The sequence below is a fragment of the Elgaria multicarinata genome, chromosome 9 (assembly GCF_023053635.1).
Source record: "Elgaria multicarinata webbii isolate HBS135686 ecotype San Diego chromosome 9, rElgMul1.1.pri, whole genome shotgun sequence".
Classification (NCBI taxonomy): Eukaryota; Metazoa; Chordata; class Lepidosauria; order Squamata; family Anguidae; genus Elgaria; species Elgaria multicarinata.
In genome coordinates this window covers 24,853,515-24,873,477 of record NC_086179.1, presented here as the reverse complement: position 1 = coordinate 24,873,477, position 19,963 = coordinate 24,853,515, and the positions used below count along the sequence as shown (strand labels likewise).

Sequence of the window (19,963 nt, the reverse complement as noted above, 5' to 3'; positions counted from 1 at the left end):
CCTGGGGTAGATGTGTCAATGAGCCCCAACAGTTGTCAGTGCACTTCAGTACCACTATAAAGCAGTAGTGTGGCTCCTGCCTTTTATATACCGCTTTCATATTGCTTTCATAGTGGAATATCCTGCTTGGTGTAGATGAGCCCTGCCTCTTATTGCTGCTGTGGTTGGTGGCTTCGCTTAGCTTGCATTTATTGGCCGTGTGTGTGTGTGTGTGTGTATTTTGTGTATTGTGTAATGCTATCTACCTATATCATACTGCATACATTTGATGAAGTGGGCTCTAATCCATGAAAGCTTAACCCACAATGAATCTATTAGCATATAAGGGTCCACAACTCTTTCTTTTTCCTCTTCTGTGATGGCATCTCTTTATGTTTTGAATGAGCAAAGTGTTGCCAAATGAAGCCTCATTTTTAATGTGTATCATCACTTCCAAGGGCTGACAATGAAATCTCAGTAGCAAGGTTAATTATGTTTCTTTTGTGGCTGCTGTTTCCTTTCTCCCTATTGTTCTAAAAGCAGGGACATTTAATTAGTTTTGCATGTTTATTTCTTCTTCAGGAGATAGGTAATTCATTAATCTGTCACAGCAAACATGCCCCAGGGGAGTTTTGTATTTTCTGAAGTTTAATTTTGGAGGATTTCTTTTAAAAAAAAGAGGAAGATTTTTTACTGAATCATATTAGCAATGTTGTTTTTTCAGCGGTGTGATGTGGGCTGTTTTCTTTTTTTAAAAAAAACTGTCAGAAATCTGTGACTGGATTCTTCCCCTGTCTTTCTTCATACAGACACACGAAGGATAAGATATGGTTCACAGGACTTGTAAATAATTGGAAGAAGAATAAGGGTGTATTTTAATTAAAAGTTCTCTTCCAGCTGAATCAACCTGGTGTTGTGGCAGAAATGTTGTTTGGATGTCAGATGAGTGCTCTGGGTTCAACCACTAGCCGGGATTATCTCGATTTCTTTTTGCATATCACTGGAGACAGAAATGCACCATCAAAACAGAACAGCAGCAGCATTTCTAGAGGCCCTGAATAATTAACCTGCCAATGTTGGAGTCCCATAGTTTCAGAGCTGAATGTACCTCTTCTGGACTGCCACATGTGTCTTTTCAAGGAAGCAGGAGAGCTGCCAACTGCTGTTTTAGCTGAACACAACAGGAGGTCATGGCAGATAAGATAGAAATTATTATAGGGGGATGGACTGCGTGATCTGGCTAGCTGGGGAAATACCTAGGGATGTTGCGGGCGCTCGAATGGGTCCGGGAGTCTGACAGACTCCCTTGCGTCTCCCAGCAATTTGACAGCTGCCCAGCAGCCATCCACCTTTGTCCTTTAATCTTACATAAATGTGGCCTTTATGGCCGCCATTTACACAATGTAGGAAATATGCAATTTCCAGAGCCTCCATTGTGCAGCTTCATCAGGCCCTTGCTGAGCCACAAAGAAACTCATGCGGCGACACAAGTGTGGGTGGGCGGTGGTGGATTAGAAGGCATCCAACAGAGTCAGATGTGGGCATGTCCATCCATCCTTGGAAATACCTGTTCCATATGAGATTATACTGTGCCAAGAGGACCACTTACATAGTTTGGGGGTAATCCTGGTTTTAGCAAAGTCCCTGGGCTCCAGGGCCAGTTCAACAGTTTGAAAATGGTATATGAGATGCGTCCTGGGCCCCAACAGTTGTCAGTGCACTTCAATGCCGTTATAAAGCAGCAGTGTAGATCCTGCCCAGGTGTAACTGCCCCTTTCCTCTATTTTGACTGATACATAGCCAAAATGCTGGAAGTCTGAGACGCTGCCCTTTAAGCTTTGGGGACCTCAAGGTTGAACTACTGTAATGCGCTCTATGTGGAGCTACCCTTGAAAATGGTTTGGCAATCTCACCTTGGTGCAAAATGTGACTGCCTGATTGGTGGGTTTGAACTGATTTTCTCCTAGGTTTTAAAAGAACTACACTAGCCAGTGAAATGGCTTCGATTTGGATTGGATTGAGGAATGCCTCCTCTCATATGAACATCCTCACAAATTAAGATCTACCAACAAGACCCTCTAAACATACATCACATGTAGAGGCTGGCGTTGGCCCCTCAAGAAGTGCAAGTGTTCCTCAGTTGCAGCCCCCAAACTACAGACTACTTTTCCGTGGGATATTTATATTGCCTTGTCTTTTCCTTTTCCTTTCAAAGGCGGGTTGAAACTCATTTCTGCTTTCAATAATTAGACTCTAGTTTTTATATTCCTTTCTGGTTTTATATTGTTTTGATTTGTGAGGTGTTTTGCTAATTTTTCCTTTAGAAGTAGTATTCGTACATATACTGCTGCCCACACAGATTTCACCCATCCATATTTGTGGATCCAATTTTTACTGCTTGGATGCAGGACTTTACATTGATCTCTGCTGAAATGCATTTTGCTAGTTTTGGGCCAGTTCTCCATCCTGTCAACATGCTCTTGAATCCTGTTTCTGTCTTCCAAAGCAGGGGTGGGCGGAATGTAGATGATTTGGACTTCAACTCCCATAAACCCATGCCAGCAATGGGAGGTGGTCCAAAACATCTGGACATTTCCTTTCTGCCCACTTACGTTCTAACTTTGGTGTCACCTGCATATTTGATGAGCTTCTCCTGTACAACTTTGTCCCAGTCATTTATTAAAATGTTGAACGACGCTGGGCCCAGGACAGTATCACGTGTCACCTGTTGTCTCTTCTTTGTTGCTCAAGAGGGTAGGATATGAACCAATAGGTTCAAATTACAAGAAAGGCAATTGTGACTAAACATGAGGAGGATCATTCTGATTGTATGAGCTACTCAATACTGTCTCAGGAGGTTGTGGGCTCTCTCTTGTCAAGAGGTTTTTAGGCAGAGGATGGATGATCACTCATCAGGCATGCTTTAGCAATAGATTTCAGTAGGGAGTTGGACTACACAACCTTTGAAGTCCCTTCCAGATCTCATTGTATAACAGTGACTTAAACAGATGAATACATGTAGTGGAGGTTGGTGGCTCTGATATCAATTGGGGTAGTGTATCTATTCCAGGTTTCATTCAGAACCACCCAGAACTCTGAAGGAGCTATCCAAAGTATGGCAAAAGAGGGCACCAATTTTCAAAGTACCTTGGAGAGCTCTTTTAGAGTTCTGTCTGGTTCTGACTGAAACCCAGAGCGGACTCACCGCCCCACTGACATTGGAGTCACCAGCCTCCGCTGTTGAAAGGTCAGCAGCAAATGCTTAGGGAGAATTTTTAGGGTCAGCAACTTTGCTCATGTACAAACCCATTTTGTGCACGAGTTTCATTTAGCTCATTCTGATTCTGCCAGAATACATATATCTGCATGTCATGCTGTGCAGAAAGTTATTGGAGAAAAGCAATGAGCAGCTGAAAATCTATCATTTCACACTTTGAAAATGCAACTGTTTAGCAGCGTTCCTGGCATAGAAGCTAGAATTCCAGCAGTGTTCAGTATCATTAGTACGCCTAATGCAAACAAGTATAATTTTTGCTGTGCACATATTCCTTAGGAGGCAATGGAGTAGAAACTCATATACAAATATAGGGATGTATTCTTCTGTGGAAGGCATATGAAGTGTAGCTCTCTGGTTTAAGGGTGTGTTTCTTCTACAGTTAACCTATAGGACTGGGGTGGGGGTGGGGAATACAGGAATCTTTTAATATTTTCCCCTTATCCTGTGATTAACATTCCCTCCATATTCAGGGGTGAGGGTTATGTAGATAAAATGGTAATGATGGCCATCAATTTGGATGGCTTTAAATGGGGGTTGGATAAATTCCTGGAGGAGAAGGCTAAATGGTTACTAGTCCTAATGAGTAAGTGCAATCTCCAGTATCAGAGGCAGTACACCTATATACACCAGTTGTTGGGGAACATGGACATGAGAGGGCTGGTGCACTAGTGTCCTGCTTCTGGATTTTCCATGGGCAGCTGGTTGGCCACTGTGTGAAATGAGTGCTGGACTAGATGGACACTTGGTCTGTGCCCACATGGATTTTCTTATGTTCTTATGAATAATCTTGTACTCAAGACAGCAGTCTTGGGGAAATCCCAAAGTTTGCAGACGTCCAAAACATCTTTGTGGGGGGACCCTAAAGAAGGACACCCACTCAAGCAGCACAATAAGGATGGAGCATGCTCAGTGACCATGGGATACTGATTGACTCTTGGGGAGAAAACCAAGGAGACTGGCATAGAATACCGTAGGGGAGGGCATGACTGAATGATTGGAATACTGTACATGAGCTCTCCACACTGCAATGTTTTGTTGTAGGTTCCACTTGTTACAATACTAAGAAGTGTCATAAAGAAGAATGCTTCTCAATGATGGAGATGGAGATTCAAGTCAAACTTCCACCTAACAGATCAGTCTAAAAAACATACTTTCTGTGGGCTGGAATTTCTTCCTTGGGATGACCTCTGTCTTGGATGCTTTGGGCAATGAACATCCTCCCTTGAGCAGGGAATAGAACATGATCACCCACTGAAGAACAGTCTCACTATGCCGAGGTCAATTGAAACAGCCTCTGCATTGCAGCTCTAACTTGCAGAGTAGCTTGCTTCCACTGTAGGGAAACAATTTCTCCCTTTGGGTTTGTTTGTCCATTTATGTATGATTTCACCCTGTGTTTTAGGACTTTATCCTGTTTTTAATACAATATCAGATTCTCAGAGCATGTTAACATACAATAAAACCATAGAAACAGTAAAACCCCAAACCTTAAGCAAAGTATTTAAGCAGCAGAACATGCTAAAAAAGAAAGAAAACAAACCAGTTTTTTTTTTAAAAAAATGAATAAATTCCAACCAATGGGTTTGCAGATAATTAATGGACACAAAATGGTGGTCCATCAACTGAGAGAAATGACTTGCAACCAATGCAGAATTTATAAGATGGAAAACATATTATTTCTCTTGTCAAACAAACAAACAAGCCTTCCAAGAATCAACAGGGCAGCGTTTTAAAATATTTGGATGAAAATGAGCCTACAAATCTTGTCCATTACCAAAGGAGATCACAGAACATGAGATCCTGTCAAAATGATTTCTTTCTTTCTGATTATTTCAGTTATCCCTTTCCCCTAAAAATGCAGTTGGAAAACTGCATATTGGTTTGTGTTTAAGGTGACTTGTGAGTTTCCACTCATGAAAGTCATCTCTGTTTCATTCATGTTATCCCAATATACCTAGATGGCAGTGACAAAGTCCTTGTTTGAAAAGGAAGAGAGATACCATGGGGGATGCTGTCATTTCTTATTTTGTTCTGTGCCTGTTAGTTTTCAAGCCTGTCTGTCTTTCAGTTTTTCATTGTTATGTTGCTGGAATATGTTTGTTCTCCTTAGATGAGACTGTTCAATTAAATGCTCATGTTCTTAGACTTGAACCATTTTGTTATTGGTTCCTTGCTAAAAATTGTGTGTGTATATATCACCTTTCCTTTAAAAATGCCTTCGGAAGGCAGGGTCAACCTAATGACAAGATAAAATCACACAATAAACACCAAAAGCAATAACTGTAGATCATTGTAAGTAAAATAATAAAAAAGTACCCATATAAATTTTTAAAGCCCTGTCAATATTTAATTTCAGAAATTGTTATTTTATTCTAAACTTTAGAGGGCAGCGATGGCATCCATCACATTGATCTTAATAACTTGTTCAGCAGTGTTTCGAATGTTAAATAAATATTGCCTATCAAGAAAGGGGCCAAATCAACTTGCAAATAGACTGCTGTTCTTTGTGGTTTGCTTCCTCTTCCATTCCTTCTGTTTTGATTCCCCAAGTCTACCTACAAAAACAGCAGGTAGATATATATTCATTTGGTTAGGTGAAATGTCCGAATTCCAGTTAAGGTAGACAGCTGTCACCTGAAGCTGCATGGAAGTTATGGGTGCAGCTGTCTCTCAGACAAATCATGACAGCTTGCTTTGCATGGAGAGTTTTTGACATCTGAGGGCACCTGGACAATGCAGCAGCTGCTACTTAACATGGGTGAATTATTGCCTGTTTTGAGTACGGCAAAAAATGTAATTATTTCAGCTGGCGTGGTTCACTCTTTATATTTCTTTAAAACTTTAGGATATCTTCTAAAGCTCAGAAGTGTGTTTTATTTCCCTTATTGAAATGCTTGCAATGAACTTAATAATAATAATAATAATAATAATAATAATAATAATAATACCCTTTACAGCTCATAGTCTTAACCTGCAGTTACAGAGTTCCTTCCTGTCACTTCCAAGACGAGACAGTCTCTGCCTTAAGGTGATGCTTTAACGGGGAGTTCATTCTCAAGTTCTTTCGGTGTTTTTAAAAAATCTGTTCAGAGGTGACAGACCTGTTTATAGCAGTAAGCCCAAGGTATAAAATAAGCTGCCTCCGAAATATTTGCTAATTGCCTTCTCTGTAGACTTTAGTGGGAAAAGGTCAATGGAAATATGTCATCTTGGGTCCAAGAGGGTTATTGTTTATTTTAAGTTTAAGGCATAATGATATAATAATTTACATGGAGTAAGTTTAGTTATTGAACGTAGCATTGTTCCCCCCTACCCCGGTTTGGTTGAGGTTGATTGCTCAAAATCATGTCCAGGGATGGTAGAACATAGGCCGTAGCTAGACCTAAGGTTTATCCCAGGATAGTCCTGGGGTCAAACCTGTTCATCTAAGTGCCACACAGGGCATCCAGCGCTCAGGCAGGGATGAACCCGGGATGATCCTGGGATAAACCTTAGGTCTAGCTAAGGCCTTAGTTAAATTTGCATTTTAATATAAACCTAGTGAAAGGATGGAAGAGAACATACTTCACTTTGCATTTTAGTGTGAACTGACCTAATTTGCACTTCCTAAACAATGCATGAACCAAAACACAGTTATCTTTAGGTAGAACGCTTTTCCAAATTTTTTGATGCAGTTGTCTGATTTTACATTTTAAAAAAAGCATCTGTCAAATCAAGATAAGAATAGTCAAGCTGTAAAAAAAGGCTTGGGAAACAAATAAGGGAGTTGCCTGGCATCTAAAAGACAAAACGAGGGTCCCTGTCTCAGGTAGCCACTTTTCTCACCTCAAATGGCTCCAGGACCCTCAGAAGACCCTTTTCTGAAGATCTCAATATACAGGCAGGTGCATATCAAATTTCTAATGGAAACAAGAGCTTACATTTCTGAATTGGTCCTAAAAGGTCTTTTTGACCCCAGTGCTCTTCAAGACCATTCTGTTCCACTGAATGAAAAAGTGAACTATTTGCAGAAAGCTTGTCTTTTGAAATTGGCAACTGAATACCTGTAGGCATCTGGTTTTACTTCGGCTTCTGCTCCTTTTCTCTCCTTCCTGCTTATTCTGGGAAAATCAAATTCTCTGTTTTGGAAACTCATTCTAGGTTTGACCCTACATTATTATCTGACAGACCTCTCATCTTTCTTTGTAGCCCCCATGCCATCCCAGAACGCCTGCGGGTCAGAGTGAACAGAATTAGTTTACAAGATTACGAGGGATTGCATTATGACAAGGAAAAACTCCGGGAAGCTTGTAAGTTAAAAAGAAAAGAAGAAAGAAAGATGCTTTTTGATATAACTTTTCATGTGTTCTCTTCTGTATAGCTGTTTCGCCATAGTCAGGAGTTCACACATTTTGGCTGGGTTTAGTAACTAATAGGAATGGATGATGATTTTTTTAAATTTGCATTTCAATGCAAATTTACCATATTTGCACTTCCTGAGCCTAAACACGAACTGTAACACAATTCACTTTTGTAATCTGTACATTTCTGAAGTTTGTGATGCTGTTCATAAAAAATATATACGAAAACATGTACATTTGAAACAATGTGCACAAAAAGTGCAAATATTTCTGAAAATGCACACAAAATAGTTCATTCAATTGGGAAATCTCTTTTTAAAAAATGTACATTTGAAAAGGTATACACAAAAATGCATACATAGGGAAAAATACATAGAAAAATGTGCATTAAAAAAAATCTCAAGAAGAAATTGCAATCCAGTGCAGACCTGGGTTGGAAAAAAATTAGAACCTGAGTGAAATTCAGCATGATAGATTTGCCCATCTGTAGTAACTAACCATTTGTGTCCAGTTGCCAGTGAGGCCTTGCTTTCTTCTTTCATTCTTAACAGAGGCCAAGTAAGGGCATACCTCTTATAGTTACTGCCAGGCAATGGTGTGTGTTTTTAAACAGGGGGTGGGAGGAAACTTTGGACGTAATTTATGTTTATTTGTATCAATCTTCCCCCTCTAATCCATGACATTTCAACCCAGCACAAAATACAACCAGGCACCATTTTGAAAGAGGCACCCTGCACCTCCCTGTGCTGCTAACATCTTAGGGGGCATGTTTAGACAGAAAAAATCCTACAAATGCCTGCATCCCCCAAATAGCCATGTTGGCTGGAGCATGCTGGGAGCTGTAGGACTTTTTTCCATCTAATAATGTGTATTAATGACCTAATGCAAATATCCCTGTAGTCACTGAGAAGTTTTCCATTAATTTCACTGAATCTCGGATGAGACCCGATCAGCCTAAAACCCTCAGAACCCCACTGAGAAAACAATGCATCATTTCTGGAGAAAGTACCACGATAATTAATTGTTGCATTCAATTAATGGCGTAGAAGTCAAAGGAAGAGGTCAGATGAGCTGGCAGCACTGTTGATGACAACACCTTGAAATGAAGTCCCTTTCCTTGGTGACACGCACTGAGCCATTAATCAATGCAGGATGCGGCTGCTTGCGATAACAGTTTAATAGAGTCTTGTTCGTGCATCTGGCTCATTATTCATATTCAATTACAAGGATGGCTGTTTGTTATGTAACAAAGCTGCCACTTCCTTTTTCTAATACGGGATTCCCTGGTAATTACTGGATGGCAAATCTTCTAATTGGTTTGCTTATCTTCATGTAGAAATATGACTATTCTGTTTAGACAGCCTTCTGCTCCCAAACTCACATGTGCCTTTTTCACTGATGCTCTTTCCCAGTTTTTGAATTATGATGGTCTCAAGGAGAATACAGGTTCTTCTAACAACACTTTTGTCAGCCCCTGCCATACATTTCCACACAGAAAGTCAAAGGCTTCATCATAGGTTTACTGAGTCTTCTTTTCCAAGACAATTGTTGGGTTTTTTTTTGGGGGGGGGGGCGGGGCGGGGGCGGGATATATTTTTTAATTTATACTAACAAATATCTATAGACTGTTTTTGTGTGGGGTGGGTGGGTAGGATGATATCATTGAATCAATCCTTCATTGAAGGAAAAAAATTCCTAAAGAAGGAAAACTGCCCGAAATCTTTTGCATGGCAACAGCAAAGTCTATAAAACATGGGTTCTCAACAAGGGGGGAATTAACCCCTGGGGGGGAATTTTAGAGTTCCAGGGGGGAATTGGGACCGCTGTTCAGCAAAGTATGATGTCCTGTAGATTATGTCTTCCTACACATGTTATTAAAAAGGTCCCAGAAAAGTGTCACATCGTCTGCCAAAGCCAGGCCTTTGCTCTCTTTTCCCTCCCTCCCTCGCAATCCTAGAAGTTTCAAGCTTCCCATTTAAAGGGGCAACGCAAAGCATGGGAGCTGAGAATGTAAAAGGTGCCATGCTTTGCATTGCCCCTTTAATTGGGACTAATATAGAAAAAAATAAAAGATTTTCAATATTATATGCATATTATTTGGAATGCACCTTTTGACTTAGACTATCTTGGGAAGGGGGGAATTATATTCTGAACAATGGTGAAAGGGGGGAAAGGGAGAAAAACAGGTTGAGAACCACTGCTATAAAACTTTGTAACTTTTTGACTTCATGCATGTCAAAATTCCAAGCCCTCTCACTGAAATGTGAGGTAGGAGATACTTGTTGTGCAATCCACAAAGTCTTTATTCATTTAAAAACAACAACCCACCTTTTCACACCTGTAGCATCTGTGAAGGCAAGGAGCCATGAAGCCTAATTAGACAAACAAAGCAAGGCAGTTGGTTATAAATTAAATGGACAGTTTCCCATCATGCCCGAAAGGCTGTTACTGGACTCCTCCTTCATGGAGGGTCCTCTTAACTCAACCTCTTACATGCAGCCAGTCTAACAGATTGCCTCCCACCTCCTCTTAACTCTCCCACTTAACCCTGTGGTGGATTCTGGGATCTGTCAATTCCAGTGCTCCCTCCTCTTCCAACAAAGGCTGAGGCCTTAGCTAGACCTAAGGTTTATTTGGGATTGTCCCTGTTCATGTAAATGACACACAGGGGATCCTGGGAGCAGGCAGAGATGATCCCAGGATGATCCCGGGATAAACCTTAGGTCTAGCTAAGGCCTGAGTTCCCAAGGGGGATGGGGAAGACGGTCTCTGGATTTGGGCTTCCTGTTTGATAAGTTCCTTGGAAAATTCCTCCCTTACTCCTGGAGAGTCTTAGGGAATTTCCTCCAGAACTCTCTGTCTTGACTGAGCTTCTCATAGCTCTGCTGCTGAGTCTGACTCAGAATCTGAAACCAAACCAAGGAGCCTGAGCCCCATCTTAACAGTTTAGTACATTGACTCTCCGTACAATGAACCAGTTGGGATATCATGATATTCCATTGTGACTGGAATGAGATGGAGTGAGCCTTGGGGTCATAAACATACCCTGAAGCTTTTGCTTCAGTTGTCATTTCATTCAAATCCAACAAACTTAATGTTAACTATGGTTTGTTTGAAATAAGTCAATTTCAAACCATAGCCAAGATTAACCATGTTTTAGTGTTCAGATGTAAAGCTAAACTGAAATGAAAGTCAAAGCTTCCAATCTCCTTGTGGTCATGCTGGGAGGGGGGAGGGGGAGTATGTGAGCCTGAAGTATACTGTAGTTTGCTTCCCTCAGAATCCCTCATGGTATATCATGCTGTTCAAACCAGCTCAAATATGGAAGTGTCTCTTCTGCACAACATCTTTGAATCAGTCTCCAAATGTGAGGGTCATGACTCTTTTCTAATGTTCCCCTTCCAATTCTCCCCCCACCCTAAATAAACATGAGGTGACAGAAATCAGAACATGGAAACCAGTTTAAGAATGAGCCACTTTATTATCCCTTTGGGAGCGCTGCAGGAAAGCTATTAAGATTTTTGCCTGAGACATGTCTTCATGATGGAGCATCAAATACTCCGACACCAGCCTAATAACCTGGATCATCCAAACTCAGAGTAAATAAATTTTGCTCTTCTTGTTTGCTTGAAATACCAATTTGATTCTATCAGTGGCCTCATCTAAAATTGAATTTCTCCCTTCTGCATCTAACAACTCGTCATAAACCCTGTTCAGAGAAGATTAATCTTGGCTCCAGTGGAGGTAGACAACTCATTTCTAAAATCCTTCTGAGCAATTAAATGATGCCATGCTGTCCTTTCAAAGGAACAAACAATGTTTACTTGATACTCTCCCATTTTTGTTACTTTCTCTACTATTATATAAAGTTATTTTCCCCCTTTCTATATCAGGGCAAATTCTGCACCCCAATCATAGAATTGCACAATATTCTTGTAAGTGGTACTTATATGCTCTGAGAACGATGAACATATACATAGCACATTAGAGATAATCTAATCCAATTTCTTCCATTGAGGCAGTGTAATGTATAACCAAATCATTCCCAAAAGATGAATCTGTATAAATGATGGTTCGTTTTCTTTTAAAAAATTGTAAGGCCACCTTCTGATGTAGCAGTTTTCACTAGGGGAGTGATTTTGGAATGATTTCCATGCACATATGGCAAATGTTACATCAACTTTAGATATGCATGTGATGGGGATTAGAGTTTTGAAGAAAAGATTTCATGGGCATCAAAGCAGAAATCCTGCATGCTGCTATCCTGAAAAATCCACAAAGTCAACTTCCAGTTATTCCTTCATTGGGAATGACTCCAGAAGCATTTGTGGAATGTTTGTTTGGTCAGAAACAGCATGAAGGGTAATAATTGTGCACTAAATTCTTGAAATATTTATGGGTGGGAGAACAGGGTTTGGCACATTTAGAAAGGATAACTAGAGTTTAAGTAGAAATACGATACCTCTCACCATAGCGGAGAAACATGACTAGGTGACCTAATTTAGAGAGGATAGTCCTTTATTTGAAACTTCCTCTATTTGAAGCTGTCCAATACAAGACTGATTTAAAGTCAAAGAGCCATTTTATTTATTTATTTATTTATTACATTTTTATACCGCCCAATAGCCGAAGCTCTCTGGGCGATTCACAAAAATTAAAACCATGAAGACTGTGGATGGTCAATTTCAAGGCTTCTGTTGTCACTCATTATGGCTCTTTGACTTTAAATCAGTCTTGTATTGGACAGCTTCAAATAGAGGAAATTTCAAATAGAGGACTGTCCTCTCTAAATTAGGACACCTGGCTACTCTATAACCCACCACTGCTGCCACATAAGCCTGCTGCCAGGGGGGTCTTTGCCAGGGACCCATTCAAACCGGGAGCTGGTCCTGCTTATACAAGGCACATGTCATGATGTCATCCTGCTCAGCGTTTGGAAGCAGCCACCATTTCAAATGGAATGGCCGCTTTGTTTCAGCACAGCAGCCCTCCACTTCTGATGAAAACCTTCTCCTTTCCCTCATGCTGAACAATGCAATAGAAGAGATATGGGAGTGAGAATTTATGAACCAGAACATATTCTCTTAACATGCTGGTTTCTTTGAAGCACAGATTTTATCAGCTGCAATGTACTGGTTAGTGTTGTAAAAAGATAGAAAGCAGCTTCTAAGCATTGGCTAGAGAAGGAGTGAGAAAACTAGAACAAGGAAGAATTTAAATATATTTTTCATAATTCTGAAGGCTACTATTAGTTTTTTTTTAAAAAAAATAGCACAAGACGCTAAACAATAAGAGAACAAGCAAATTTTATCCCTTTTGTTTTCACATCTCAAGCCTTATTCAGGGGCTCCAAATATAATTCATGGAGCATGGAATGGATTATCTCCTCACACAAAGCACGGCAATTCTTCTAGACTCATAAGACAAGTGGAGTTTGAAATGGGCTAGCATGTTTGAAAAGCTCCTGCTCACTTCATGCTCCCCTCCCTCTATAAGAGCAAATTATTGTTTGAACGGTAAAGGTTCTTTTGTGGGAAGTGAGAAGCTCACTTCTCCCATGGTTCACTTCCCATCTCTGGACTCATTTGTGAGGGGGGGGGGGAGGAGGAATGTCTCCTCCACCCTTGAATTCTCTCTGGGCCAGATCTGCACCTTGTGTCAAATCATTACGAATGTGGAATTAAAAGCAGAAAATAACGCTATGAAAGCGGAATGTGTCCTATGCCCCAACAGTTAGCAGGACAATAGATCTCTGGTACTGATCTTCTCTGCTGTGTGTCTGACCAGCTTATAAAGAGTCAGCTGTAAGCACACAGGAACCTTGCCCCCTGCCCTGACCACCCCATGAATAATTCCAGGCTTCCTGGCAAAGGAGGAAGTGTCTCCATTACCATGGCAATGGAGCCACACCGCTCTGTCATTTCGCTCACCCTCTTGGCTAGCTTTTTCTGTGGCTCTACTGCTGGGGCTGTCAGGATGCTGTCAGGGTGTTATGCCATGGACCCCACCTCAGGTAACATGCAGCGGGAATTACTGGAGAATCCCTGACATCTGTGTTTAGAGTATGATCCACAGCTGATGTGGGAGGGCCGTTTTAAGGACAGTATTAGGAATGATGGGCCAGGTCTAAACTCTTCCCATAAGCGGCTGCTAACCGGTCTCGTTGCCCCAGTCTACTGCCTCCACATACCCGTTTTGCCTCTGGGAAGGCAACTGGGGAGCTTTTAATATATATATGCCACCTAAAATGTTTTGGCAGATGGGTGGGATATAAATGATGGAAACAAGTTTTTTTTAAATAAATAAATAAATAAATCTTTTAAGTAATAGTTTTGACCAAGCCTTATATGTGCTTGAGTGTAGAAATTTTAATAATGCATCCAAAGGATTAATGCAACCTGGTACAATCATCTGGAGAGGATTCACCGTAAGTGTGGAGAGATGTTCCCAAAATACATGCATTGCTCATGTCAACAGAATCAGAAGATGCTGTGCATTCTAGACTTATGATTAATTGCTTATTGCAGATAGGCTCTTGTTAGGGATAAAATAAATGTGATTTTAAATCCGTAAATAGCAGTCCCCCACCTCTGGAACCGCCCCCCATCCAGTTCATAAAAGCCCTACTATCCCCATGGTAGGTTCCCAGCCCAGATCAGGCCCCATACACTTACCTTCTACACATTTACCTGAGACTAAGTCCCACTGAACTCAGTGGGATCTACTTCTAAAGAGACACTTACAGTATATGCTAACTGAAATAACTGGATCTCTTGCTGTGTATTATTACAATAATAATTACTGTTGTTGTTATTGTTATTATTATTGCTGTAGCTATTCCTCTGGGAATGATAGTTGTCCGAGGAGACTGTGACTTGGAGACTTGTCGTATGTATGTGGATCGCCTAGAAGAGGTGAGTTTCTGCAAATGATATTGATTATGGGCACACAAGTATACACATGGTGTCTGTCCTCTGACATATTCATTCTTGCAATTTCCTTCTCACTTCCATTCCAGCCTTATTGGCTGATATATTCTGATGTCTATGAGGGAAGGTTACAACAGCTGGGAAGGTTTAGCTTGGAGAAAAGGAGGCTAAGGAGAGACATGATAGAGGTGTACAAAATCATGCATGGTGTGGAGAATGTGGATAGGGAGGCATTTTGCCCCCTCTCCCATAATACTGGAACCCGGCATCATCCCATGAAGCTGATTGGTGGGAGATTCAGGACAAATAAAAGGAAGTACAGTGCATAGTTAAATTATGGAATTCGCTACCACAATCATGTAGTGATTGTGATGGAACTGCCAGGCTTGACTCAGCGATTCTCCAGCTGGAGAAGGGGGGGCCTGGCTCGGCCGGCCCAGACACATGCCCCTTCACTGCCGCTGTTTAACCCTTTGGAAGTCTAGGTTCTCAAGGAACAAAACCACAGAGGAGATAGGAACCAAACACTTTTATTCTTCACACAAACACACTTCCTTAAGGGTCCACACATTAAGGTAAACACTTAAGAGGTTTGGGGGGGGGGAGAAACACGGACAAAGGAATGACAACCTCTGGACAGCAGGGACTAATACCTCCCCTCCCCCTTTTTGTACACTCAAACCAATTGGATTTGCACTCACTCCCTGCTAACCACCCACCAGCTGTAACTCCGGCAAGGTCCCTTGCCCACTTGTACCCAAACCTATTCTAAAACAAAACAAACACTTAACACTGCGACTCAACCTCTGTTGCTCACTTCGACTTGGTTCCACACTACTCGAACTAGACTCCTTCCCTCAGCAGCCATGTGGGGCTTCTGCCATCCAGCCGGCCCGGCCTGGATGCTCTTGCTCACCACGTACACACTGGACTCCTGACGCCCACAGGAAAGAGACTGGACCCTTGAGTGCCCAAACTTTTATCTCTTTCTTGATCACCAGACCCATGCTGACCAACTGAAACCCCCTAGCAACCCACACCTCACCCGAAGGGAGGGGGGAATGCTCCCAGACATTGCACAGCTGCAACTTGTTACTCTCCCCGGGTACCAGCCCGGGGAGGCGTTATCACATGCCAGGCACTTCTTGCGAAAGTGCAGCATTGGCATTTAACTTGCTAATCCCTTCTGGACACAAAGAAACCCATCTCCTTCTCTCCGGGTTAATGCAAAGATATTTTCTTAAAGGGACCATGGGCCCAGCCCATGACAGTGATGGCCACCAATTTGGATGGCTTTAAAAGGGAGTTAGATAAATTCCTGAAGACTATCAATGGCTATTAGTTCTGATGGCTATGTGCTACTTCCAGTATCAGAAGCAGTAAGCCTGTGTGCACCAGTTGCTGGGGAACATGGGTGGGAGGGTGCTGTTGCACTCATGTCCTGCTTGTGGTTTCCTAGTCAACAGCTGGTTGGCCACTGTGTGAACTGAATGCTGGACTAGATGGACCCTTGGCCTGATCCAGCATGACTCTTCTTGTGTTCTTATGTCTATATTGTGAGGTGTCTTGTTCAGAGAGGCACGATCTCACAGAGAGGCTAGGTAATCTTGGGCTGGGCAACGGAAAGCTAAGAGGGCCTAAAACTCTTAGGTTTTAGGGGAAAATCTAATTGTTAGAAAATGAGCAACTTTTGGTAAATTAAACCACAGAAGTATTTCCTGCTGCTTACAGGCTTTCAAATGACACTTGGCTAATTTTGTATAGAAATATTGAGAGCTTATAGTGAGAAGTCATTGAGCACCAACAGGTAGACCACAATTGCTGTTTATATAGTCCTGCAGTGCCTTAAAAGCTTGAATGGTTTCTAAGATCTATAGAATGGTTGGGCTGGAACTCCACAGCTCATCATCCCACCCATTACTCCAGGGCAGGATCTGGCACACACCAGTACTCCACAGATGAGCCACATATTTCATCCAGAGCATAATGTGCCAAAGCAGAGAGCACATTCAAGGAATGTGTGCCACATCAATGTGCCTCAAGAGCAGAGAGCTCCAGAGGACACAAACTGGAGCCCTATTCAGGCATTCTAAACCTGAATAGGGCAAACACAAGAGGGAAGGGAGTGCTCCTCTCCCTCAGCATGTGAAGAGAGAATCTCCTGTGTCCCTGGAGGCTTTCCATGCGATGCAGAATACTGATTTTCCAACTTCCTAGATCATTTGGAGAAGACACAGGAGCATCTCCTCTTCAGATCATTGCCCTACGTGTGACGAGGGAAAGGGGCAGGGCTAAAGAGCTCCTTCCCCTCTTGTGTTTATCCTATTCAGGTTTAGAATGCTTGAATAGGGTTTAGATGTCACAGTATTCACATTTTTAATCCTGGTGTGCTTGTTTTTGTTTGTTTTAAAAAACGAAATAAATAGTCAGTACAGGGAGGGCTGAGATGGCACCACACACCCTGCACCTGTTATTGCAATGGGGAAACCAATGGAGGGGGGAGAAAAATTCTCATTGGGATCCATGTGGCAGTCAAGACTTAAATAGTCCTGATCCGGCTCAGCCTCCCTCCCACTCCACCATTCTCAGTGTTTATCTTTTAAGAAGCAAGCAGGGGAAGGGCTAAAGGCATGAATACCGTCACATCTAAGACCAGATCTACACCTTATGTCATATTGATACAATCCCATCAGGGTAATGCTATATCCCTCTTGTGCGTTTATACTTTGTAGCACACACAAGACATCTGTTGCTGTATTTGGGATAATATGGAATAAAAAGCTGGAAATAGTGCTAGAAAAGCAGTATAAGGAATGTGTAACGTGCTCCAACAGTTATCAGTGCACTTCAATACCAATAAAAAGTGTTAGTGTAGGTCTAGCCTATTTCTTCCCCCAGTGAGTAAAATCTCTAGTATTTCAGCTAGCTAGTTCTAAGTTGCACCAATATATAGAGAGAAGGGATGTTAGGGAATCTGCAATGGATTCAAATAAGTTCAGATTTCTATGACTCCAACCTGCTCTGTCATCATTTCTATGATTCCACAGCAGGTCTGCTTTTTCCAACTTGTGTAAATTCTGTGGATCAGTTTTGTTTTTGTTTTTACTTCAGGGGGAATTCACAGAGCTTTGCACTGGTGCAAATGTGTATTAGGGCTAATATGCGTTACTGCTAGTGCACTGGCGGAAGTTGAATGAAATTTGCATACATCCCTACAAAAAAACACACACATTTCCATCAATGAGCGGATGGTGGAAAAAAGGATGCCTGGCAATCCATGAAACACAGGCCTTGTCTACACCAGCCCTGTATTCCAGGATAATGTTAAAGTCATCCCTACCAGGCCACATGACGCACAGCTGATCCTGCTGTGACCTCTCAGTTTTCCTGAAATATCTTTAACTGCTTTTGTCACAGTTTTTCTGGCTATCTCGCTACAATCCCAAAGTCCGCGGCTGGTGTGTCATCAGCCCCCTTGCGAGCTGTTCCCAGCTCGGCAAACAGCCAACCCACTGTCAGAGGCATGTCCAGCAGTTTTGGAGGTGTGCAGGAGTGGACCAGTCTGCCATTTTCGGCACCGTTTTTGAATGGTTATTGGCGTATTTTGGCACCAACCGTGTGTGTGTGTGTTTTTTTTACACAAACATATCTCTGCGCAATATGGCATATTCGCTAGATCTCCTATCCACTCCATGCGTAGCTGGGATTTTGCATTCATCCGCATCTCTCCTGATTCATAAAAAAGCCCCATAGCCACGTCATCTGCCTAGCCCCACCCACTTCTCCCGATCCACACATGGAAGCACTGTCGAAGGGGACACGTCCTCCCGCAACGGCACTCCTGTCATTGTGGGAAACGTCCCGTGTATGTGCCTCATGAGCGGCTATTGTGGAACCAGGAAAACTCGCAACCACCCTTCCTCCCTTGCGAAAGGCCTGTAGGTGTAGATTAGGCAGCAGATGGAACAGATTTAATAAAATCTGTACATCCCTAGTGAGGAGCTCTAGTGCCAGGAAGAGAAGCCTTGAACCCACGTACCGAGTACTGCTTTTGCACAAAAGCCCAACAGAGCATCTCTCATGAACATTTCTTCAAGTTCAGGACTCCATTCTGAAACAAGGGAAGGAGTTATTAAGATAAGGGTATATCTGAGCATCATGTGCAGAGGGCATTTCCTTCATCATTGAGTGACAGTGGGAAATTAGCAGGGAGGTGGGGGGTGGGAGGGGGAAAGTTTTCTGTCCCTGCATCTCTCATTTCAGAAGTCAAGTATTGCCTTCTATTCCTAGGCAACTGCTTCAGGATGAGTCAGAAAATATCAGGCCACATTTCTGATTAAATTATTTGCTAGCTATCTCTGCACAGTATTAACTGAAGCCTCGCCTGGGCTTTATTGAAACTTAGTGTGTGGGGGTCATTGCAACTGGAAGATTCAAGGGGAATATTCTATAGAAGAATGGTACAAAGAAGTATGGGATATAGCCATTAATGATAAACTGACATGTAATATTAAGTGGAGAAAAGGCGTAACTAAAATAAATGAGTTTGAAGGAATCTGGAAACAGTTCCTAATATTTGTGTTTACTAAGGGAAGTGGGAAACTGCCAGCAGAAGAAACGATCAGATTTTGGACTCAGGAATAGATCCCGAGGTGGGGGGTGCACTTTTATGTTAAGAATGACTATGTTGTAGTATGATAATGTATAGGTAATACTTATTCAACATATATGTACTCAACATTTATTCAATATGTATGTAGTAGTTGTTTGATGTTTCTTTTATTATTATTATTATTGTAATGTTGTATGTTTATATAGTGTAGAAAACAAATAAAAATTATTAAAAAAAAAGGATATCTCTGAATAATAATAATAATAATAATAATAATGATGTTTGACAAACAAGTTAGCTGGGTTCCTTTTCATGGGGGAGAAGGCCGAAATAGCCTTTGAGTTAACCATTGTTTCTATTGGGTTTTCTCCCTGTAGGATTTGCAGTCAGTAACTTCAACTACACAAAGAGTCCACTACCAGGTAAAATATCTCTTGCCTCTTTACCTTTCAGAAGAAACAAACACTGGAAGGGCTGATATACTATTTCCAGTCCCATGCACAAAACCCTCTGCAGCAATTCCAGGCTGCATTTATACTGTTATTTTTGAAGATTTATCCTGCAGCCTGCATTTCCAATGGTAGTCCATCTTATACATAATAGGTACATTTAAGAAAAAAATCTGGTTTTGCCTTAAGGTATATTGTCGTTATTACCTTCATGTATTTTCCACATCATTCTCCACCACATGCATGCACCCTACGTAAAGCTGTAAATGGAGGTTTTGATAAAATGTAATAATGATGAGAGTATCCATCCTTTTCTCTCTCTTTCTTTTTCTCTCTCCGTTTCTGTGTGAATTTTTCATGGGGAATAAATGTTCACG

At 41.6% G+C, this 19,963-nt stretch overlaps 1 protein-coding gene across 2 annotated transcripts in view; it reads left to right on the top strand.

Moving 5' to 3' along the window:
* The window catches only part of DGKI (diacylglycerol kinase iota), a 216,838-nt gene that overhangs the window by 132,730 nt on the left and 64,145 nt on the right, over positions 1 to 19,963 (top strand). For both annotated transcript variants that reach the window (XM_063135050.1, XM_063135049.1), the window contains exons 21-23: positions 7,445 to 7,545; positions 14,431 to 14,510; positions 19,515 to 19,559. In XM_063135050.1, the coding sequence (XP_062991120.1) occupies positions 7,445 to 7,545; positions 14,431 to 14,510; positions 19,515 to 19,559 (226 nt within the window). The remainder of the gene's footprint in view (positions 1 to 7,444; positions 7,546 to 14,430; positions 14,511 to 19,514; positions 19,560 to 19,963) is intronic.